General features: G+C 49.7%; 1 protein-coding gene across 1 annotated transcript; it reads right to left on the bottom strand.

The window, feature by feature from the left end:
- Nucleotides 1-10,011: 10,011 nt before the first annotated feature.
- GATA5 (GATA binding protein 5) lies at nt 10,012-22,364 on the bottom strand. Its single transcript, XM_069034204.1, has 7 exons — nt 22,148-22,364; nt 20,939-21,538; nt 18,719-18,885; nt 13,192-13,317; nt 12,162-12,249; nt 11,543-11,667; nt 10,012-10,576 (listed from the first exon to the last, which is right to left on the bottom strand). Exons 2-7 carry the CDS (start codon nt 21,456-21,458, stop codon nt 10,421-10,423), a joined length of 1,182 nt encoding a protein of 393 aa, XP_068890305.1. The 5' UTR covers nt 21,459-21,538; nt 22,148-22,364; the 3' UTR covers nt 10,012-10,420.
- Nucleotides 22,365-23,678: the final 1,314 nt, after the last annotated feature.

Below are 23,678 nucleotides of genomic sequence, written 5' to 3'. Positions count from 1 at the left end.
AGCTTTCCATGGTCACTCTCTGCTCTGAGCATGTCATGGCTTTGCTGAGGAGAACAGAGCTGAAGGCCATCAAATTCCTACATCCAGCTGGGATCCATGATATTTAACCTTGTTCCCTCATCTGGCCATCAAATCCCAGCCAACAGGACCCAAACAGACTGAATCTTTCCTCTTTTTGTAAATAAAGGGATATATATGTCAAAGCATTGTACCTGGATGTGAACCTGGAAAAGCCCTGTGCCAAATGATGGTTTATGAGCATTAAATCTCTACTGGGAGGGCTGCACTTGAGTCCTTCTGGCACCCTGGCAGCCCCCAAGCCTCTCCCAAAACCCTGCCTGTATCTGTCAGAGCCAAACTGGCCACATGTGCCTGTTCTTAATTATTTCTGTGTAATCGCTCTGGCTCGAGGAAGGACATTCAGCATGTCAATCATATTCCCATTACTGTAGTGATTCATTAGTGCAGTGGAATGAAATCCTGAGAGAAATTCTCTTGAAGGAAAGGGGTGGAAAAACAGGCTGGGAAGTCTGCAAGGTTAATTACCTGGGGAATTGCTTTACTTTCTAATTCGATGCAAATTCAATCATGTTTGCCAGCTATTTTAAGGAAAAAACAATTACCTCAGGTGCTAACACACTGCTGAGACAAGAATAACTTGGGACTGGTCTGAGTTATATCCCTAAATACAAACCAGACTGGAGCTGTTCCAAACCAGGGGCAGGAGAAACAGGACAACAAACGGCACTGCTCACACAGGCAGGCACACACCACCTCCCTGGGTTTGAGGTCTAAACCTAATGTTAAAGTTTAGTGTCACATTGGTTAGATGATGCTAGAAAATCTTCTTTTCCTTTATTTTTCACGGTCTGTACCAGATAATTCCAGCAAAACAGCAGCCCAGGCAGCAGCCCTGCTTATTTGCACCCCACACAGAACAATGGGATCCACAAGAGCTCCTGAAAGCCCAACATTTGTCCCTGGCCCAGACTCCAGCAGCTGCTGAGAGCATCCATTTATAACAGAAAGAGTGGAGATCCCTCTCAGCACTACAGAATGGCTCTTTACGTCATAAATTGTATTTAAAGACTCTTTCAAGGAGACAAGCAAATTTAAGAGGGCAGTTAGCTCCTGGCACTTAGATGCATAACTTTATTTGAGTATTTAATTTCCTCCTTCATTCATAAAGTAAACAATCTGAGTTATCTGAAAGTGACTGTATACTCCTGCAGTGTTTTCTTAAAAGAGTCAATAGGAGCAAGGCGACATAAAATGCTTCAGAGAGCATGACACAGGAAAACACGAGCCTTTAAATTATACACATTCAGGAAACGGTTGAATTCAGCATTTTAGATGGAAAGGTTAAAATGTTTGTGCTGAATTGTATTAAATCTTTCACCAGTAAATCCTGTAGGAAGCAGAACATTTGAAGGAACCTACTTATTCCCAGTGTCTAGGAAAGACTCCCAGAGTTTCAAAGGAAAACGTCCATTAATCTCACTGGACAAGTGCAATCTAATAAAAGCTGTTGTTAAGTTAAGGCAACTTGGTTAAGTGTTTTCCAAATATAGTTTATTCTCCCCCACCCCTGAAAAATCCCTTTTTGGTTTGAAATGGAGAAGCTTTGTTGCTTTTCAGCCTGAAATGACCTTTTTTTAGGAAGATTTTGCCAGTCTTTGGGGGACTATATCTGGGTGCTGGCAGGGGTGGTCAGAGCTCCTCAACAGCAGCTCAACTCCACTCCAGGATGGGTTTGTAGATTCAGGTGCCTCAGCAGGACTAACCACTGTCCCCCAGCAGTGGTTTCACTTCTCCAACAAAATCCAAACTTTATTATATGGATTGGTTTTACCCCAATTCCATGATAAAATCCAGAGCCAATTAACCAGGGCCATTTCTGCCACTGACCTCATGCTGGACCTTTTTCAGGTCACTTTGCCTCATGACATCCCAGCTCCAACCACTGATGAAGTACGGATGTGACAGATGACTTCTGACACGAAGACAACACCAGAAAGTGCCCTCATAACTCCAGGGTTAAAAGTGGGGAGCCAAGCTTGGAAGTCTGCTGGAGTTTAAGCATTTTACCTCTGTTTGACCAAAAATCTCTCTGGGGAAAGGAAGGAAATCAACTGACAACAGGGCAAAATATTCACAGCCTCTTTCCAAATTCGAACAGAATTAATAATTTCACTGGAGCACTGAAAATGCACAGCTATATATTTTTAAAAGGAATTTAGCACTTCTGGAGTCCCGAGTGCCTGATGATCCAAAGCGCTGAAATTTGTGAGCTTCCCTATGGTCAGTTCAGCCTTGGCTGGGAAGGGAAATTCTCAGCTTTCTTACAAAACAAACTAAAAGCAAAACAAACCACTTTTCCTGGTGAGACTTTCATTCAATTCTGCAGACTCAGGAAGCTCCCGAGATAAGCCTCCACTCCAAGGATCCGCTCCGCACTGAAGCCGAGACCCAAGCTGGCAATTAGCAGGAGCACAGAATGCTTAATGAATTACCACGTTTGGGCAGCCTCACTCAGGAGGGAAAAATAACCTAAACCTTTGCCTTGTGTTTTCTGCAGACCAATTGTGCACCTCAATAAAACACATCAGTGATAACAAAAAGCATGTCAGGCTCCCAAGAAAGCTTCCAAAGAAGTCGCCAGATTTCCTGCTTCTGAGTAAGATTGAGAAATCACAGTGATTTCTCCCTGACATTTTTTTTTTTCACTCCTAGTTTTGGATTTCAGTGAGACATTCAGAAGCACTTAAATACTGAGTTAAAAAAAAACTTATAAACCTCAAATTAGATTCTGGTTTTGTTTGGATTTGTTTTCTGATTAAGAGGTAAGTAGATTTCTATTTTATCCAAACCAACTTTCCATGAATTAGGGACTGATCTTTAGGCAGCTTTTCTTTGAAAAATCAAAACTAAATTTAATTACATGAGTGGAAGGCAGCTATTTAAAAAATTGTGGGTACCATTGTGGTTTTATTTTTGGCTTTTGCCTCCTGCAAGGGGAAGGGGGTTTGGTTGCTGTTTATCCAGGCTGCCTTTAAAAACCAAAAGCAGCTCCATCCCTGGTGACCTTGCTCAGCTTTCTCCAGATGTATCTGATTTTGTGGTTATGTTCCAAGCCCCACTGACACCACTGTGGCCAAAATGATTGGTGAGGTACCAACCAAGCCACAAAGGCAAAGCAAGCCAGGAAAAATGAAGAGGTATCTCCATTTCAGAGCAACCATAGGCTTCAAAGAAAACTTTTTGTGTGAGCACAGAGACCCTCTGAAACCTGGAGCTCCCAAGGAGAAAGTGTCAACATCTCAAGTAAGCTCGGGGTGTCTCCAGTCTGCCCTGGCTGTCCCAAAATGTTATAAAGCAGTGCTTGTCCTGTTTGCACTTTGGTTTAGACACATCTAAAATTTCCAGGGGTAGGAGACAAGGGCAGGCCTAACACCCCCTCCCCATGAGCCCCCCAGGGTGCTCCTGCTCTCCCAGCCTTGCGACTTCGAGGTGATGGGGCAGATGTGGCTCTTCTCTCCCCAGGTGCGGTGCCATTAACACCACAGAACTGTCACTGTCCCTGAAATCGGAGTGCCCAGGGCACCCCACGCAGCAGGGAAAGGGGAGAACACCAGGACACAGCTCTGCATCTTTTCAGAAGGTGAGGGCAAGCAGCAGTGTCAGCCAGTGACCTCAGAGCAGAGCCTGTTCAAGAAGGAGCATTGTTATTAAAACTGGCTGCTCAGAAATGAGCTATCCATTATTAATATTTTAAATTGCTAAATCCTTTCTAACCATGTGTTAATATGAGGCAAAGCTGCATGATTTAAAAGCAAAGCTCAAGCCACTGTCAATCACTCCTGGGCATGTAGCAAAGCCTGCTGCAGGAATACTGATGAGATCAGCTTTCCTTCTGGGAGAGATGCTTCTGGAACAGCTTTGCTGGGTCCTCAGCCTCCTGCAAGAGAAGCTGAGGGGTCTTTCATGTGTTGGGACTGTTCTGTGAGCCACAGACTCTGCATTCACCCTGAATGCACAGCTCAGGACAAAACTGGCACACCAGGCTCATGCTCACAGACCCTTTTCTGTGAATGCAAGGCTGGATTTGGGATCAAGCTCTGCGATGAACCAAGAGAGGAACACATTCAGGAATGATGTCCTTTTACCCTTTGTTTTTATCATGGGATTTCTACAGACTCCCATGGAACTGCAAGATTCACAGAGGAAGGGTTTTCTCTGGGGGAAAGCCTGGCTTGGGGCATGAACTGAAGAAACCCAAGCTGAACACAGGAAGTTCTGGGTTGGTGTTGACTGGGGTGAACTTAGAGATGGAGGAATGACAGCCTGTATTTATCACTTTTTCCTCCTGAAGGAAGGTTATAGCAACAATTTCAGCTGCACCTGAGTGCCAACTCAACCCCAAATCTTGGCTTGTTGTTATATCTGCATTATTTAATAAGACATATATACATATTCTATCAATAATCACATAAGGTGTTAAAAATGCTTTAGGACAGTAGAAAGGCCAGCTTAAAATGCTTCCAAACCCATTCCCATGGAGTGAGGCTCAAACACCACCATCATTCCTGACTCACCATTAGCTATCACCTTCCCTGTAACTTCCCTGCTCCTGTTTGGTGCTGTGGCATTATTAATCAGAGAGGAAAGATGTCAAGGTCAGGCTCAGGAGTGGCAATCACCCTGCAGTCCCCAAGCAGTGATGGCCTTGCCAGTGACTGAACACCCACGGCACGGGGAACGTGCTCCCACAAAGCAAACAAAGGTGGATCTGAATCAACTGCCTCCCCAAAAGGCCACTTTCTGGTGCCCTTTGAGCAGCAGCAGCTTCCCCGTTGAACATTCCTGTTGCAGATCCCTACAGGCACACACGGAGTGTCTGTTACAGCCTCCAGGGGTAAATGATTAACACCGATTCCACCTTGGCGCTCACCTTAGTCCTGCTCACGCAGGAGGGGTGGGGTCTCCAGCAGTGTTTCCCAACCCCCTGGCTGAGGCCACAGCACTAAAAGTAGCTTTAGCACCCCCCCATTCAGGTGTCACAGTGGGTTCCTGGGGCTAAATGCCCATCATTTCCGTTCATTTCATGAAGTGGAGCTGTTCTTTACTGCAAGCAAGGAGTGAACAGATGGGAGGAATGGCACCAACACCTGCTCCACCAGGCCCTGCTCCACATCCTGTCTGTGCCCACTTCTCCTTTCCTCCCAACAGTCTTTCAGGTGGTCCCACAGAAGGGTCAGTCCCATGCCTGTCCCTAGAAAAGGGAAATGTGAGCACAGGTGAAACTGGAACAAGGGCTGGAAGTTTCTACCGCTGTTTGCTAGGAGCCATTTGCTTGGTTTTGAGGAAAAAAATCATAAGAAGCACTTTACTTTGCTCTTTTCTATCCATCTTTTTCCCCACATGTGCTTATTTGCACTCATTCCCAATATGAGGGCTTCCAAAGCTTTTCCAGAACATGTAGCAACAAGTTTTACACCCAAACCAAGACAGAATCTTCTGCTTGAATGATAAAATTTTCCTACTTCCTCCTGTTTTCTTCTAGGTCATCAGGAAATGCAAACAGCATCCTCTTTATGAGGTTAATTGTTTCTATGGGAGAGTGGCTGAGCAGTATTACCTTGCACCAGCTGAGAAATTGGCCCTGGAAGCAGCTCAGCCTCCAACATTTTCAACAGCAAGGTCTGCTGTAGGCCCCATTTAACACTGCTCTGGAAATGCTTGCTATAAAATCTGTCTTGAAATCCCAATATTAATGCATTTCCTAACGATGTTAAGGAGAGCCTGCAACAACAGGGCAAAGGCTGGTAAACCCCAGCAGTCCCAGGACATTAGAAAACTATAGGTGAGGATGCTTTTTTTGCCATGTTTGACCATAAAAACTGTCCCAAACTCCTCCCCATCCTTCCTCTCAACACCTGTTGTATCCATGACATGTTACCTGTGGTGGTGCTCTTGGGTAGAAATTTCACCAGACCATGGGATCGGGGTTTTTCCAAGAAGAAAACTGGATGGGAAAAACTCCATTTAACAAGAGCCTTTTTGGAACGTGCTGCTGCTCAAGCTTCCCTTTGAGGAGGAACTTCTTTGAAATAAAAATCACTTTGCAGAAGGTGTTACTGCTCCTCATTAAGTGCATTCTATGTAAATTTGATACTGAACAGAAGAAATTCTTGGAGACACCACCTCCTACCAACCCCTGGCCACAAAGCTTTCTCCAGGAAGGACCACCTGATGTGATGAAAGGACCGGTGCTGTTTGCTTTCTTCTTCTATGCATACAATGGTGAGATCGAATATTCAGCTCTGCTTTAGCTGCTGCAGGAGTAAATAGACTGGATATTTAATTACTGCAGCACATTGACCTGAAAAGCAACCGTGAGTTGTTTCCCTGGCTGGCACATGACACCAGCTTGGCAAAAAACCCCAAAACATTGGAGAGGAGCAGTGAAGCAGTGGACAGGGACTGGGAGGGAACAGTGAATTTGTCTCTATGTATCACCAAGCACTTCCAGAGAGATTAAAAGCCAGCAACAGAGCCCTATACCCCTTAATTCCCTGGAGCACTGCTTCCACCTTCTTTCCAGGAGAAATCTCTTGGATCCACATAATGCTTCCTAGATTTTTCAACTTCAGGACCAAGGAAAGGAACTTTGATGCCCCCATCCCTTATAACCACGGTGGGCATGTTCCTCAGCTGGCACAATCCAGCCAAACCAGAGACTTGGCACACAGCTTCTCCTGGGGGCTCTGTGTCATGCGAGGAACAGTCAAACCCCTCTGCCAGCTGGGTGGGATTTGCAGTTTAGGCAGACCCCAGGCAGCAGCTGAGATGCCACACAAGTTGTGCTGAACATTTCTGTGTGCAACACAGGAAAAATGATGTTTCTGTGCTCCAGCATAAAAGTGACACTCCATTAGAGAGTCTGGGGCTTTGGGGGTCCGGCAGACATGAAACCACAACTTTCCATTTTCCATGCAGAAACCTAAAGGAAACAACCTTTTTCTTTTCTTTTTTTGAAAACAACTGCTTGGGTGAGCAATGATTTTATTGTGCTATTAATATGACCATAAACAAGAACAACATGTGTTTATAGGCTCAAGTGCTTCATTACTCGCTCGCTGACCTGGTAGAAATCACCGTGGCATCAGTTTAAAGTGCAAAATGGAGCAAATCATTGTAGTCATGTTGTAAAGTCATCTGGGCAAGCAACCTTTGAACAAAGGCAATTGATAGCTCCAAGGCAGCTGTACAACAGCATTAAACAGAATAGTTGTCCACAAGCCACCAGACCTGCAGGAGAGCAAATACACCTCATGCCTTGGAAGGGGAGGGAGCATGAAAGAGGCTGAGAAAAGTTTGGGAAAGAGAAGTAAAAGTTGTTCTCTGAAGCTGGCAGAGCTTTTGGCACAGCAGGTCGGGCAGGGTCCAACCTGGCTGGAGCCAGGAGAGGTGGGACAGTGCCTGCTCTGGGGGGAGCCCCCATCCTGGTCAGCTGCAGGGTCTGGTTCTCCCAAACCTCATTCTTCTGTCTGATCTTCTTCAATCCTGCCACCCCAAACATTCGAATTCCTGTGACAAACTGTGAGCTGAGCTCGGCTGTGCCACCAGGAGGCTGTAGGAGCAGGACTGAGGATGCAGTATGAGCTGGGAAGATCCAAACTTTCCCATGGTTTTTGTTCGCACCTATTGGGGCAAATGCTCCTCTTTTCCATGTAATGGGGAGTACAAAGGGACATGGATTCCTTAGGGAAGGACTTCAAAGTGGCAACTGGCCGGGGGAATGGATAAATATTGCATGGATCCCTCTGGGTGTGGGTCTGCAAGCCTGGGACCTGCACAGAGGCTCTGGTTCCTCTCTGGGTGCAAGGACCTGGAGGGAAGGAATTTCCCCTCTCCCACAGGGCTGGGCAGACACTTTGCTTCTGCCATGAGGAGACCAAGGCCCACAAGTCTGCAGGATGGCTCCTGCCTTGGGAATGGGAGTGAAAGATTGGAAGATGAGAAATGAAAAAATGGCATTGTGAATGATGTCACCCAGTGAGGGCAGGGAGTGAGCAGGAAGGAAAAATTACACATGTCCCAGTTGTTTCACTTCTTGTCCCTCTGCCTCGTTTCGTCTGTCACCAGCCCCTGGAGCATCCTGACACCCGGTCGACGGTTACCAACAGGCAATAAATAAAACCTCTGGAGCCACTGGTGTCAACATCTTGGCATTGTTTAGGTCTCCTTGTTTGCCTTTAAAATAACTCTCCTCCTCGGGGTCACGCAGATGAAAAAGCAAGGACCCCCTGCCATCATCCATAGAAATCATCTTGCCATGACTTGTGCTGTGCTGCCTTTTTTCCTGTCTGCAGAGTTTGGAGTTTGGGGAGCTGCCCAGGAGTGCTGCTCGTTACCCAGGGCTCTGCTGCCTCTTGCCAGCCTGTGCCGTGACACGTCACCCTGGGCGCCAGCAGGTCGCCTGAGCTCGGGCCACATCACCCATTGCCCTGACTCCAGAGGCACAGTTTGGGCTGGATTTGGGAATGGTGTTACCCTCCAGCCTTGTGCTGCTGGCTTATCTGCTGCCTGGCTGTGCCTGGCTCTGCTGCGGATGTTGGCTGGCCAGAGAGTGGAAAAACAAACAGTAGAGATGCAGATCCATGGCCAGAGCCTGGCCCTGCAAACCCGGTGTGCCAGTGCTGGCCTGGCACTGGAGGGATGCCATTCCATGACAGCCTTTGCCCTGGCACTGGAGCTTGGCATCATGCAGGCTGCTAGGGAAGCTCTGGAGGCACACAAAATACTCCTCCAAAGACAGTTTTCACCCATGGGCTTTGATAAAAGGGTGGCTTGAACCCCCACCGTGCCTGCACAGAGCAGCCCCTGCAGGGGACCAGTGCTCCCTAGTGCCTGGAGCATCTCCTTTCCTCCAGAAAGGGTTGCATGGTGGAAAGCATCATCCTCCGTCTCAGCTGAGTTGTGACTTGATGTCAGATTCACTCTCCCTGATCCTCTTTAGCCTGTTGTTTATAATAAAAATCAAGCGATCCATCTCTTCTGACAAGAGGAAGAGTTGCTCCAGGAAGCCCTGGACAGGTCAACTTCTATATTAAGGAACTATTACTTGACAGTTTCCTGGCCATAAATAGCTGTACAGAGAGGCTGGGGATTTTGTTTAGAAATAATAAATAAAGTAGGCCATAAGTAACTTCATGACCTTGCTCCCCCTTCATTTCCCACTCTTCTCTCCTCTTCTATATGGTCTATTCCTCATCCCCAGGTTCCTTGGGACTTTCAGGATCCCCTTACAGAGCATATCTCCCCATTTCCCACATCTGAGATGCTGCAGAAACATGCTGTTGCCAGCTTTTGGAAGTGTGCTGTGGCTTTTGCATCACTGAAGATTTCTGCTACAGCTCAGCTCCAAGAAATTGTTTTCTACTTGGCCTTCATTAAAATAATTAAAAAGCAATCTGCTCTGCATGGCTGAAAGCTGGAAATCCGCCGCTCAAAACAACCCCAAAACTGGATGCAAACAATTACACCTCTAATATGCCCCTTATTTTTCAGTCCCTCAAGCCTTTCTTTTAAGTTTTGGAGGACTAACTTCTGATTTTCTAATGCTCAGACTTGGCAACATCAAAACCAATCAGGAAATACAAAAGAAAAAACCAGCATTTTAGTATTCTTTTATTATTGGGAGGTTTTGACCATTTTTTTTTCATGTTGTTTGCCTAAAATAATACTAAAAACCTCTTTGTTTGGAGCTGGAAAGGGAAGAGCAGCGTGTTTATTTCATGTATGACTCATCAGCTCAGTGTTGATATGCAAAACACTTCAGAAGCTAACACTCTATAGAGATGATTGTTTTTAATATAAAACAGTAAATGTTTAAAACAACCATTGCTTTTTTTTTTTTTTTTTTCTCTATTCTTCCTGTTGTGGCCAATAAAACATAAGGCAGGCCATGTAGCTTACATTTTAATAAAATTAAGTTATTTGGTGCCATGTTATTACAGTCTTTTATTGGAAAGTGGAATAAATTGCACACAGTGGAGTCATAGGAGGGAGAAATCACTGTGAATAAACATAGATTCTGGGATGCATTTATTTGCTGGTTTCGTCTCAGAGGAGGAAGGCTTTCCCCGGGAAAACGGAGGCGGCCCCGAGGTTCCGGCCTTGGGGAGGCAGCCCTGGGCTGCTCTGGGGAAGGATGAGATTTTGGGGACCTGGTGCCACAGTGGGGCCATCCCAGCCCCATCCAGCTGGCGTTTTCCATGGGCATCCTCCAAGAGAAACCTGTCCTGTGGCTGTGGCTCGGCCCCCACATCCCGGGGCACCGGGGCAGCTCGTCCTCCTGCCCCTCGGACTGCCAAAAACATTGGTCCCGAGGCTTTGTGTTGGAGGCTGGGGGTTCCTAGGCGAGTGCCAGGGCACACCAGGAGTCCTGCCGGAGGGGCACGCTCAGCCCAGGCTGCGGGGCCATGCTGCTGGGGGAGAAGGTGTAGTCCTCGGGCTCGAATTTGAACTCGCCGTGGCCGCTGGCCAGCGCCTCGTCCGACTGGCTCTGTGCCTGCCCCGGGGAGGGAAGCAGAGGGATGTTAGAAAGCCTTAACCACTCTCATTAACCACTGGACCCTTGTCATAATGCAGAGGTAGGACTAGGATAGATTGTGACCAGGGTGGGTTATCCCTGATGCTCCAGTTCCCTTCAGAGCACTCCGGAGCTGGGCAGGAAGGCTGCTGCAACCTCAGTGCAACTACAATGACCAGGCAAAGAGGAGGCATCCCAGGGCCCATCTGCATTTATTCATTGATTAAATATATCCAGTTTGGAGATCTTTAGGTGTGTGTATATTTTTTCAGAGCACAGCACAAACCACCTTTCTTGGTTTCAAACAAAAGATTCCCTACCCCATATGGTGCTGGGGCTGATCTTCCCCTTCATACACAAATGTCCAGCTCAGGGAGGGCTTAGACTCAGCATAAAGACAGTGTTGGGCTACAAAATTTTGATGTGTGAGTTGATTTAGAGCCTTTTTTTCCTATACCAAGATGAAATAGCAACCAGCCCCTAAGAAAAACTTGGCACAAAAGTGAGGCCTCTGACAGCATCACAGCTCTGTGGTCACTGAGCACCTCAGGGCTATAAGGTGCAGATAACACATGCCCAGGAAGCCTTTTCTTGGGAGCTACAGAGGATTCCACCCTGGGCTGATCTCATCAACTCAACAGTGTTGTGCTTTCATGGCAGGAGATGGGAATTAAACTCAGCTCTGCACTGAAGCTGCAGCAGAGCTTGGACAACCCAGTTCCCCACTGCAGGATGAAAAATCCAATGGAAAGCCAACAAGCTGGAGACCTTTCTCATCCACAGCATCTTGGCTCATGCTCCCTGCTTTTCTCAGCCTAAGGGAGTCCATCAGGCTGGTGGCCACAGCACAATGAATTAATTGCTTAACCTCATCAAGGTCCCCCAGGGCAGCGGCGTGTGGATCATCCACCCCAGCAGGCGATGGCTCTGGGCCCTGCTCCTTACCTGGGACACCGACACGATGGTTTGTCCGGGGTACTGGGAGGTTGTGCTGGGCTCTGACTTTAAAGTGACCGTGCTGTCTGAGTTGGTTATGGAAGAAGGGGAATTAGTGGCCGAAGTCGTGGATCCTAGAAGAGAATTGGTAGAGGGCAGTGAAGCAATGTGGGTGCAAACCTGCTCTTAAAGAAATTTCTATTTTAATGGCAACCATGACATCTCACAGCATGATTCTACTATTCTCTTTCTACTATATCTCTGTCAGAAAAGGTTTTGTATTTCTATGTCAAGAGTCTGATGGAGGAGGAGGGAACCCTTTCAAAATCTGGCAGTGGTTTTTCCCCTTTATTTAATTTATCCCAAATCTGCTTGAAGATGAGCACTGCTGCACTGGAGCCAGGTGCCCACAGTCCAGAGGAATCTCACAACAACATGACAGCACTGAGATTTCCTACCAAGCATCCTCCTATCAAACGAGGTCTATGCATAAATACAGGCCCTAGATCTAAAGCAATCATCAGGGAAAAAAAATCCCATTATTTTTAATTGTCATAATTTCCTGCAGAAGACATGTTGAAGTGAACTGTGCTCCAAGGCCCCAGGATGGATCATAGCAGCACTGTACCTGTTGAGGCTTTGCCTTTGGTAATGTTTTTAGGCTTCCTTTTCCTCGTCTGGATGCTTTCCTTTTTCATGGCCAGAGGTCGTGGTACCTTGACATTCATAAAGTTTGGAATCATTAATATTGTATTTTATTCAGCTCCTTCCCGCATGTGTTGCTCTCCTATTTCTGTGCTGTAGCTCATGCAAAGCCCCTAAAGTCCTTGTCCTTCACTAAGAGCTATTTTTCTCTGCATCAGGCCTTGGCTGGAAGATGTATAAGGCTAACAGCTAAGGCTTTCCCACAAATTTTGTTTTTTCCTTTATTTCCTATTTTTCTTTTCCTGATTTATTAGTGACCTTTATGACAGGGCCCTATTAAATTACACTGACAGACTGAGAGCCTACAGGGCTCAGAGGGAATGGGCATGGGGTAAAGAGGCTTCAGCCTTTATGGCAGAAGTTTGAAGAAGCCTTATGGAGGGTTGGAGTCTCCTCTTTGGCTGAAGGATGTGTCACCAACAGATCCCATCCTCTGTGGGTAAATGTTATCAGCCTCCATGTGGGCTCTGCAGCCTCCTTCACACATTCTTAATTAGCACATAGAGAGGAAATAAGCTCCTTATCTCAGTTTGGGTTTGGGAAGCTTCAGTCTCCAGGTACTGGAGCCTGGTAAGCTTTCTTTTCATGGAATCTTAGGATGGTTTGGGTTGGAAGGAATCTTAAAGATTGTCTAGTTCCAGCTCGTCTGCCATGGGCAGGGACAAGTTCCACTATCCCAGGTTTCTCCAAGATGCATCCAGCCTGGTCTTGGACGCTTCCAGGGATGAAGCATCCACATCTCTGGGCAAGCTGAGAGCATTCCATAACTCCCTCAGCCTCACCCTGGAGCACCCCAGTAGACTGAACTTTTAACTGTTCAAGGAGATGGGACTGTGGTACAGCTCTTCTGGGTCCAGTCCAGAGGCTGGTCCTTCCAGAGCTGATCTCCTAGAGCTGCTGGGCAGTGATCCCAAACCCCAGAGGGTCCCTCCCGGTGTGGATGTGCTCCTCACCCCATGGAGTTTCATGTACAAGCCGCAGGCGTTGCAGACGGGCTCTCCCTCGGCGTTCCTTCTCCACAGGGTGGTGTTGGTGGTGTGGCAGTTAGTGCAACAAAGGCCAGCACGTCTCGATGAAGACTTCAAAACAAGCAAACGAACACGTGAGTGCACACACAGGAGTGATGGACTGGGAAGTTTCCTTTCATATAAAAATGACATCTCCAAGTACACCATATTCCCGGGAAATGTGAAACACAAGCGAGAGCCAAATTCAGATCAAAGAAATTGCATTCAAATGAGATCACTCTAATTTGCAAGTGTTTGTTTGGTTTGGGTTTGTTGTTGTTGTTCTGGTTTGGGTTGTTGTTTTTATTTTTTAGATTGATAAACCTGGAAAATATCCTTGCAACTAATTTCACAAACTTCCAACAAATCTGCTGGAAGTGATCAGGACTCAGAGCACAGAGAACCTCCCTCCAGGAGATCCACTTGGAGAAAGAGATTGAAAATGCCAGCTGGGCTTTAAATGCATGAAGAAAATTCATGCTTTGAGTGAGCTCTTCTGTTTTCTTGCACTCAGGACTACCACTAAAGTTAGAAACATCCCAATTTATCTCTGTGTTAAGACAACTGGAATCAGTTGGCTGAACTGAGCAGAACCAAACTGAACTGGTCCATGGTGAGACAAGGGAGGTTATTCTTCAAGTCTCACAGATAACCTGTTCTCTTACGGGCTCTAGAAACACCCTGCAGACATTAATTAATGACATATTTTGTGAGTGCAGTGGTTGCTGGCTCTGAAACATTAGTAATTCCAAATGGAGAAGGAAACATTCTGGCAGAAGCAGCAAACTAATTTCTGAAAACTTCCCTCCAAGCTGCTGGAAAATTCCCATCTCTCTTTATACAGACTTGTCAGCTCAATAGGCATTTCGTTTGAGAGTCTCTTAACACCAGGTATTGAAACCATTTTAATAAAACATCTCACTAAGTGTTAGATACCTGTGGCATAAGTAATATCTCAGCCTCTCCACATTCAGGTGTCAAAATAAGTTCTTCAGCTCTCAGAAAAATCACTTTGAATCCACTCAAAGGCAGACAAAAGGTGATGGAGGCAATAAAAAACTCCCTGTTTGTTTATTTTTCCATTATTGTTTGATATCCTGACTGAGCAATATAACGAATGAGGTGGGGAAGAGTAGGAATAAAAATGAAATGTTTTTACAAGGTTAGCAGTCAAATAAAGATCAGTTTTGAATTTCAAGAGGCACAAGTGACATGCCCTAGGTTTGATTCACTCATTGCTCAGCAAAGAGGTCTCAGCAACTATATGCAAATACTGGCATCACTTTGGGAATTAATCAGCTTGCAAGAAATAACCGGGCAAAAATAATAATACACCAAGGTGTGAGCTGACAAGCCTGGCACAGAGGATGAGACAACAATCTTCGTACCTAATAAGGGACCTGGTGTCACAGCAAGATCCTGGGGCAGCTACAGTGCCCTGAGAGCCTTTCAGCTGCCAGGGCTGTGCTGCTCATCCCTGCAACCAGGAGGGACCTCGGCTCTGATGGGAGCAGAGGCAGGTGATGAGAACCTGATGGATGCAAGGATTCTGAGGTCCAGCTCCTGCTGGAAACACAGGGGAATCTGGAGGCACTCAGCCCTGGGACAACTGCTGCAATTTGTCCTCTCCTGCCGATGGGGAAAGGCCAACACAAAGCCCTTTCAAAAGTCTCAAATTTTCTGGGCCACCACAAGTCCCTGTGAGGGAGGGACACACTCTCCCTGTTTCACAGGATGCTGTGTCCACAGCTTGCAGATGAGATGACAATGAGACCTGTGGCTCTGGTGGCCCAAGGGCAATGCCAGCCCTGCCAGAGGTCTGCCCACCCTGCCAGCACTGCATCACAACCTGCTCGTGGGCTTCCTGATGGGACAGTGACATGTACCTTCTACGCATCCTGAATGTCACTCTGCAGGCTGGCTCCTCCTCACACAGCCAAGGAGAGAAGAAACCATCCTCCACAACCAATACTACAATTTAAACCTCAGGAACCCCATGAGAACCTGCTCTTGCACCACAACCTGCCATCTTAGCAAGCAAGAGACAGTCAAGGCTACCACTGCTCATTGAAGGACATGGGTACAATACATTATTGCTGGTTTCCCAGCAATTCTCTTGAAAGAAAATGCATTTCTGCCTGCCTCCACCCCACTGCCTTTGTACCATTCTGACCTTGTCTAGGAAGTTGTTGACTTCAACATTGTGCTCAGTGTTTATTTATACAAATGCACCATACACTCAAACAAAAACTCTTCACAGACCTGGCTTGACAGCCAAGTGCTGCTGATAAGCTCAAGGAATGGTGAGTTGGTGCCTATTGAATTAACTGTGTGTGAGAGCTGCTTGGAGAGCCCAAAAAATTCAAAGGCAGCAGGGCAGGTCCTTCTGAGGGAGACCAAGCTGTCAGGGACTTTGCTTCACCTCCTTTTCAAAGGTGGAAGAGAAACCACCGAGTTTCACAGGGAAAAAAAAAGGAACTGAACCCCCAGATTTAATCAATGCTGCTCTGCCCCCATTTCCAGCAGATTTGAGGGGACTTGTGGTTTACAGGAAAGAAGTTGTAGCAAAGCATGCTGAGATATCTGAGCTCAGCTCCTGAAAGTGGGGAGATCCGAGGCTCAGAGCCAAAGGCAGCAGCATCCTCTGAGATTTGCCTTTGTCACTACAGCTCTGGGCAAACCTGAACCTTGGAGGATGAGGGAGCAGCAAGAACTGAGAGGCAGAAGAGAACCAAGGCACACACCGTGATGCCTGGGTGGTTCTAGGGTGTGATTGGATTGTCCAAAGGCTGTGATCAATCCCATCCCCACCTTCCCCAAAAGCGTCACCAAACCCACTGTGCGCTGCAAACTGTAAAAAGGGACAGGCTGAAAAAATTCCTCCTGGGCCGAGGTGGAAAAAATATCCTCTGAGCCAAGCTGAAAAAATTCAGATTAGTCCTTCAGCTCAGGATTCTGCTGCATCTGCCCCTCCTGTACTGCAACATGTAGGGCAGATCCCCTCTTAACAGAGGAAATAGCACGAGCCATGAAACTCCACCAGCTGCTCCTGGTTCCAAAAGTGATTTGGCTTTTCAGACTAGGTCTAAGATACCATCTTGTGAAACACACCGAGAAACTTTGGCTAGAAAAGGCGCTGCCTAAAATAAAGTGCTGCCTCCATCCTCCTCTAACAAAAACCTTTTCTGCTGAAAGCCACAGTGCTTTGAATCCAGACACAGGCTGGAGCAGAATGGCTGTCCCTGCTGTGTAGAGGATGTTGCCCTTATCTCGAAAAAAGGAAACAAAAAATGAAGTGGAAACTACACTACTGCTGCTCTCCCTCTCCTATGCACGAGCAGGCTGAGCTGCAGGACATCATTCCTGCAGTGTTATCTGGGCCATGCTGTGTTCTCTTCTGGGGGACTTTGCTTTGTGAAAACAGAAGTCAGAATAACTCCCAGCACAGTGTCTACGTACAGAACAAAGGTCGCAACGTAAAGGACAAAAGCAACCATTTTTTCTTTCCTGTGTCTGTATTTCACTGCACTGTGAAAGCTGATTTCACTGTTCCTGCAGCCATGGAGTCACTGCATTCACTGCTCGGCTCCCAGAGCTGGCACCCTCTTGCCCATCATCAGTAGATCTCTCTTCTTCCAATAGGGCAGAACTTGTTGCAACAAGACATTTCACAGCCTTGGGAAAACCCAAGGTTTAGTTCCTAAGTCAGGATGGAAAGTCAAAATTGCAGCCCCTTCTCTAATCCATAAATCAAAATCACCTCAAATATTTCAACCCTAGGAAAAGGTTTCCTCTGGACAAGAATCAGCTCTTTCATTTGAGATTTATCATTGTATTTATTGCCAAAATAATAAAAATGGTTGGAAGTATTTTGATAATTCCCAGCTATATTTACTCATCTCTGGGAAACGGTCTAATTCTGCAAGCAAGCGTTTTCCATCAGAAAACTTTGGTGAAATGTTTGTTGAAAAATGCCTGACGGGTGCTACCAATGAGGCTCAGGCAGGGTGCAGGCAATGCACGGCTGTCTCCCTTCCCACGTGCTGAAATAAAATATGGAATAGCAGCGAGATGTCTCCAGTTCCCAGGGAAAAGCTGCTCAAAAATCCCCTAGAAATTCATCCAGTGACACATTTGGATGGCAGTCTGAAATGCAGAGTTGGATTTGAACTGGTTTGCACCTCTCTCTGTGCACGGATCGTGTTTGCTCTGAAGAAATCAGCAGCGTAACTCTGAGATCTGCAGCACAGCAGCGATCAGGGGTGCAGATTTAATGTCATCACATTTAAGGAGACAGAAGGATTTTGGAGAGACAGGCAAATCCTGTTGGATAATGCTAAATGTTTCACACAAATGCCTTGATTTTAATGTGATGAACAAAACAGGGGGATTTTCCATGGATCTACTACTCATTTCATTTTGCAGATCCGGAGCTGCATTTCCGAGGGTCGGAATCAGAATGAAACATCTTGCTCCATTGCAACCTTTTCTCCTTACTGATTTTCTTACACAGAAAATTGTCACTGTTGGGTTATTGCTAATAATTTGTTTTGCAATAAAAAGAAATAACTACAGGAATACACCCCGAGTGAAAGCCCAAGGAGCTCCCAGCTGTTCCCCAGCACGGCTCCAACAAACATCCTGTTTGTAATGACGGCGTCTGATGACAAGCTCTAAAACCAAAACTGTTACCACCAAATTTAAACATCCCAAAGCAACTCCACAAAAAAGAAAAAAAAAAAAAAGGACGCGCCTTTCCTCTCTCACCATGGGATCCCAATTGGAGGAAGCCAAATATTACATTGACAGAGGGAATTAATGCTTTAACCAGCAGGGAAACTGGGAACTGCCAAACCCCAAGTTTTCCCCTTAGGCAGGAGAGTGAAGGCAGCATGGAGCAGGGCCCCATCCTGCTCCCATTGTGAGCAGCCACAAACCTGCTGGGCCAGCTCAGGACCAGCCCTGCCTCCTGTTCAACTGCCTTGCCTACACCCTGCATGGAAAACTAGGAAATAATAATAATAATAATAATAATAATAATAATAATAATAATAATAATAATAATAATAATAATAAAAAAATACAAAGCAATGCACCCACTGCAGGAATAGAGCCAGGGGAAGCCCGCAGAGTCCCAGCCACAGGCAGGACTGATTGTCCCTGCTCGGCTCTGGCGCAGACCCTCTGTGCAGCCCTGAGACCCCTCGAGTCCCGGCGGCTCTGTCTCCACTGCCCAGCACTCGTGCCAGGGCAGAAAACGCTCTGGCTTCATCCCATTCCCCCTGTCCCCAGCCGGTTCTGCACCGCAACAAGGGTGTCCTGGCACTTAATCTGTGAGAGGACAGGGGGTCAAACAGACCTAACACAAGTACAGAGATCCCAACAGCACAGGCACTGCTACAGTCCCCCGTCCCCTGCCCTCCAGCCAGCCCCGGGTGGAGCAGGGGATCCCGGCCGTGTTTCCCCCTCTTACCAGCCTCTTCTGCGGCTTGAGCGGCCGGTTGATGCCGTTCATTTTGTGGTAGAGCCCGCAGGCGTTGCACAGGTAGTGCCCGGTGCCGTCCTTCCTCCAGAGCGGTGTGGACATGGCTCCGCAGTTCACGCATTCCCGGCCGTCCCCGGGGAACTCCTCCAGGTACTCTGGAAGAAACACCCGCGGCGTGAGGGTCAGGAGCCATCCCCGGCGCACGGGGACCCTGCGGGAGAGGGTCTCCAATCCTCTGTGCCCAATACTAGGGGAAATCCCTGGCCGGAGGGGGTTTACCTCCGCCCCAGAAGTGTGAACCAAACCCCTTTATTCCCTCCACACCTTAATCTTTTAATATTTTGTTCAAAGACCGCCTATTCCCCCATCCCTTCCCCGAAAGACGCCAAAGGGCTGGATGCGGCTGGGGTCTCCCTGGGATGAGGAGGCGCAGGGTCATCAGCGGGAGAGTGCGATGATGACTCCGGGGTGCAAAAATAAATGGGTGAGGGGACAAAATGGGGTGATTTTCCTGATTTTCATCATGAAACACACCCAGGCGCTGGCCGGGGGCGACGGCCCGGCCAGGGAAGGCTCAGAGCTGCCCGCCGAGCGATGCCGGGCTGGCACCCGCGGGGCTCCTGGGCTCCGCAGGAGAGCATCACCGGCCTCCCGCGCCCCCAATTCCTGCTGGAGAGGCTCTTCCTCACTTTTTCTGTCCCCGGGAAAAAAGAAATTCCCGAGAAGGAGCGGCGGAGCACCGTCCGCAGTCCATCCCTGCCCCGAGCACGGCTCAGCGGCAAACGGGTAGCCCGGAGCGAAACTGGGGCACCTCTCAATCGAGAGTCGGTCTTTTTCCTCCTACCGCTTTTTTCCCCCTCTTTTTAAAAATAATTTATTCTTCCCGTTCTTTTCTTACGAGGAAAAATAGCTTTTATTATTATTTTTTTAAAAATTATAAAATCTTCGATCAGATTAAGAAATGATGCAACGGAAAGAAAAAGGAGAAAGAGCAAAACTTTAAAAGGAGGAAAATGGAAAATAGAAATAAAATGTAAAGAGAAAAGGTAAAAAAAATTGCAGTAACTCATTAAATTAAAAGAAAGAAAGAAAGAAAGAAAGAATAGTTTAGACTACTTGAGAGAGTTTACACTATCCAAGAGCAAAAATAAACGGCAGAGAGGACGGCAGCCGCTATCCTGGATCTTAAAGCACCGAATCCACAGTGCAGAAAAGATCTCTGAGGCATCACCTCCCTCAGCAGGACGATTCTTTCCCGCACAACACATCAGATTTTCACAAAGAGAAAATCCTGGAAAGAAACCGCTGCCCAGCATCGCCGGCGTGGGAGGAAAAGCCGAGCCGGGGAGGCAGCTTGGTGGGGAGGGGGCTGCTTCCCTGCTTTAACTTTGTTCTTGGGGTGAAGATAAGATAATTCGGTTCACCGCAGTAAAGATGATAACGCGCCTGAGATCTTGAAGTGGCTTTTAAAGGACTTTGCAAACCACAACCGGAGGAGGCTGGTGGAGTGCCTCGGGGTTATAAACCCCGCGCACGAAGAGTCCTGTTAAATCAAGCCCAAAACTTTATTTGCTCAGTGCTTGGTTTAAAGGTACTCTCGGTGTGGATGCAAAGGAATTGAAGTTTATTGTTCAACGCCTGAGCGCCTTTCGGTGTCTCCCCAAAGGCCGCAGAGCAATGCAGCTACGGACCTGTTTTGGCGAAGGCGAATGAGGAGACCGAGAGTCTGCTCAAATATAAACTAATTTACCACAATAAATTACTTAAAAGGGAGGGAGCTATAAATCTGCCCCGCTAATTTAAACACAAGGGTAAGTATTGAAGCACAGGCACAAAGTCGATATTGTGGGAAGGAGATATCGCGGGGGTGGTGGTGGGGTGGGGAGGGAAGGGGTTGAACGGCCTCTGCTCCTCTGTCCTCCGGGGGAATTGCTCTGCTTTGAAACGTGGTCTTTGCCCTTCTTGTCACACAAGCACCCCCCTCCCTTATCCCACCTCTGTGCAGGGTCAGCCGCACATACCCCGTTCCCGAACCACCTCCCCATCCCTGGATAAAATCATCCTCTCCTCTCCCGTCCGGAATGCCAGCGGGACAGCTCATCCCGGGGCTGGGCCACCGACAGGCAGTGGGGATGGGGTTTGACATTGGGATGGAGATGGCTCCCACCCGGCGCCCCGAGACGTCGCTGAAGGGCGGCGGCGACCTACCGAAAGTGGACCTGCGGCCGGGCAAGGCCGCCTGCCTCGTCTGCAGGCTGTGCAGCACGCTGCTCTCAAAGTGTCCGGCCGTCCAGGAAGGCGGTATCTCGGGGGTCACGTAGGCGGGGTAGGGGCTGGAGTAGGACCCGTTAACGGAGCGCACCAAGGCGTTGCCGTACTGCTCCCGGCCCCCGCCGCCCAGCAGCAGGGGCCCCTGGTAGGCGCCGTCGCGGCCCGAGGGGCTGCTGCCCGGCGGGCTGTGCGAGTACGAGAAGCCCGACGACGGGTGGGGGCTGCCGGCGTTGAAAGCCGCGGCCTCGCCGCCGCTCTGCCCCCAGCCCGGGGGGTTGCCGAGGTGGCTCTGGTGCGGCTCGCAGCCTTGCAGGTAGGGCAGCGTCTGGAGGACGGAGGGCACCCGGGTGGTGGGCACGTAGACGGGCGAACCGGCGGACGAGTGGAGGAAGTTGCTGGAGTCGTGGGAATAAGCCGACTGGCCATGGTTGGGGGTGAGGGCCAGACCCTGATACATGTTCCGTCCTCGGCGGCGGCGGCTGCTCAGGGCCCGGCCGGCTGCGGCCCGGCGGTGCCGAGGGGCTCACTCAGAGGAACCTGGAGGGAGAACCGAGAGCAGCGGGCTGAGACCCGCACACACCGGCGACCCGACGGCCTTTCCCCCGCCGAAAACGCCTCTTCCCTGCCTCAAGCAGGGGCTGAAATTTGTACGTTTTTTTCCTTTGTTTTCTTTTTAAGCTTTCCTCTCAGCCACGGCGAGAATTAACCTCCTTGGAACGGGCAGCGACCCCTCCGGCACCTTCCCCCGCCCCGCCGCCCGCCTGGGCACCTCCAAGGGGCCGGAAAAACACTCCAACAATTAAATTTTTTTCCCAATAGTATTTCCCTTCCCGTCTTTTTTTTTTTTTTTTTTTTTTTTTTTTTTTCCAGAACCCAGGGCCTGGAGCGCAGCTCGGGGCCTTGTTGGCGAGGACGCGGCCGGCTGCGGCCCCTCGGGTTCCCGCAGGGAACTGGGTCCCGACGGATCTGGGCAGTGGTCCAGGATCAGGAGCATCCCCGGCGTCCCCCAGCCACCAGCGCTGCCGCTTTCCTGTTAAAAAGCTCAATAACCCTCGGGCAGGCCTCTCCGTGCGGACGGAGAGCTCGAGCCGCCGAACCCCGCAAGAGCATCCCGCCCTGGCCCGCTCCTCCCGCACAGGTACTCACATGGCAGCGTGCCGGGAGCGGAGCCGGGCATGGCCGTGGGGGCATGGAGCTGTGCTCAGACCATCCAGGGAAATCCCAGGAAAATAAAAATAATAATACAAAAATATATATAATAAAATTTACGGGCGAGGCAGGAGAAAAAACAACTCAGCCGCACCCGCTGGCAGAGAGGGGCTGCCCTCCCCCGGTGTCCCCCCTCTCGCCGCCCCGTCTCCCGTGGGTGCGTCCCTGGCTGCGCCCGGCGGGGAAGTGGCGGCGGCGGCGGCGGCTCCGGCTCTTTACGGCGGCCCGGTGCGGGCCGGCCCACGTGACGGCCGGCGGGGCAGCCCCGGTCCCGGCCGGGATTGGGCGCCTCCCGGCAGGAGGGGACGGGACAAGTCCCGCCGGCTCCGCTCCCGGCGGGGGGGACGCGCCCGCAGCCTCCCCCTGGCGCGGGGCGGCGGGGCCGGGCGGAGCGGGGGCAGGATGCGGCCCCCAGAGCGCCCAGCACCGCCCCGGGCCCCCGGCCGCCCCCGCAGCGAGGCTGGAGGTGTCCGCCCGCCCCCGGGGAGGGCTGGGGGTGGCTCCCTCCTTTGCGGGCCCCGCTGAGTTTCTGGGGTTCACTCCCACACCCCATCTGGAGGCGATGCCCCCCCGCCCGGGGCCGCCGGGAGATGCTGGGGAACACACCGAAAACTTCCCGGCGGGGATCTGGAAGCCGAGGATTAGAGCGGGTGGTTTTCTGCTCCGAGCGAGCGCTCCGGTTTTGTTTTGACATAAACCCCATCCTTACGGGGAAGGGGCGTCTCAGCCTGCCCCCGGCTCGCCCTGACTTTCTCAAGCGGCCCACGGGTCCGCCGAGGATGCGGCGATGCTCGCAGCCTGCCCGTTCCAGCCGTGCCCGGGGCTCAGCGCGGCTTTGCCACGTTCGGAGAGCAGCTCTCCGGCCCCTCACGGTCCCGTCGGGGCTGCCCCGCTTCCAGGTGCTCTGCTCTTCCCCGGGGGGAGCAGCAGACAGAAGGGTCCTTCTCCCTGCAGCCCCCCGGGCGAGTCGCTCTGGCCTTGCGACGGGGACAAAAAACCTTTCCCCGCCGTTCCCCGTCGGTGCGAGCCGGGAAGGGACTTCAGAGGGAAAGGAGCTTTTAGTCCCAGCAGCCCGATCAGCCCGGGTAATTCAGCCGATTTAACTCTCCTCCGGTACCGGCCAGCGAGGAAATAATTCCATCGTTACAGGGATTTGTCCCGGGGAATTAACTGCGCTTTTGCGCAAAGTCGCTGTGCCTCTCTCTCCTCCCCGGAGAAACGGGGAAAAACCCTCGGCGAATTTCGCCCGCCGCTTGCTCCATCCCCGGGCGGACAGAATTTTGTCGCCCGCAGGCCTCTACGGACTGGATCGGGCCCTGCCGGGAGCCCTCCGGTAACGCAGCCCAGCGCTGCCCGCCCGTGCGGTCCCGGCGCCCGGGGGAGCCCGTCCAGCCTCGTCTCCGCAGGGAGCAGCGCTGCGGGAAGGGTGGGAAATTTCAGCTCCAAAATAAACTGGTGCAGGAATGCC

Source organism: Aphelocoma coerulescens, chromosome 20, assembly GCF_041296385.1.
Source record: "Aphelocoma coerulescens isolate FSJ_1873_10779 chromosome 20, UR_Acoe_1.0, whole genome shotgun sequence".
NCBI classification, from domain to species: domain Eukaryota; kingdom Metazoa; phylum Chordata; class Aves; order Passeriformes; family Corvidae; genus Aphelocoma; species Aphelocoma coerulescens.
Note: the sequence above shows the minus strand (reverse complement) of the source record. Positions and strands in the feature narration are given on the sequence as shown.

What these genes read in the sequence shown, in the direction of transcription:
- GATA5 (XM_069034204.1), bottom strand. Translation starts at nt 21,458, where the DNA reads ATGTATCAGGGTCTGGCCCTCACCCCCAACCATGGCCAGTCGGCTTAT. An exon ending in CGGCCGCAGGTCCACTTTCG is followed by an intron (nt 18,886 to 20,938) that starts GTAGGTCGCCGC and finishes TGTTTCTTCCAG; the next exon opens with AGTACCTGGAGGAGTTCCCC. An exon ending in TGTACATGAAACTCCATGGG is followed by an intron (nt 12,250 to 13,191) that starts GTGAGGAGCACA and finishes ATGAATGTCAAG; the next exon opens with GTACCACGACCTCTGGCCAT.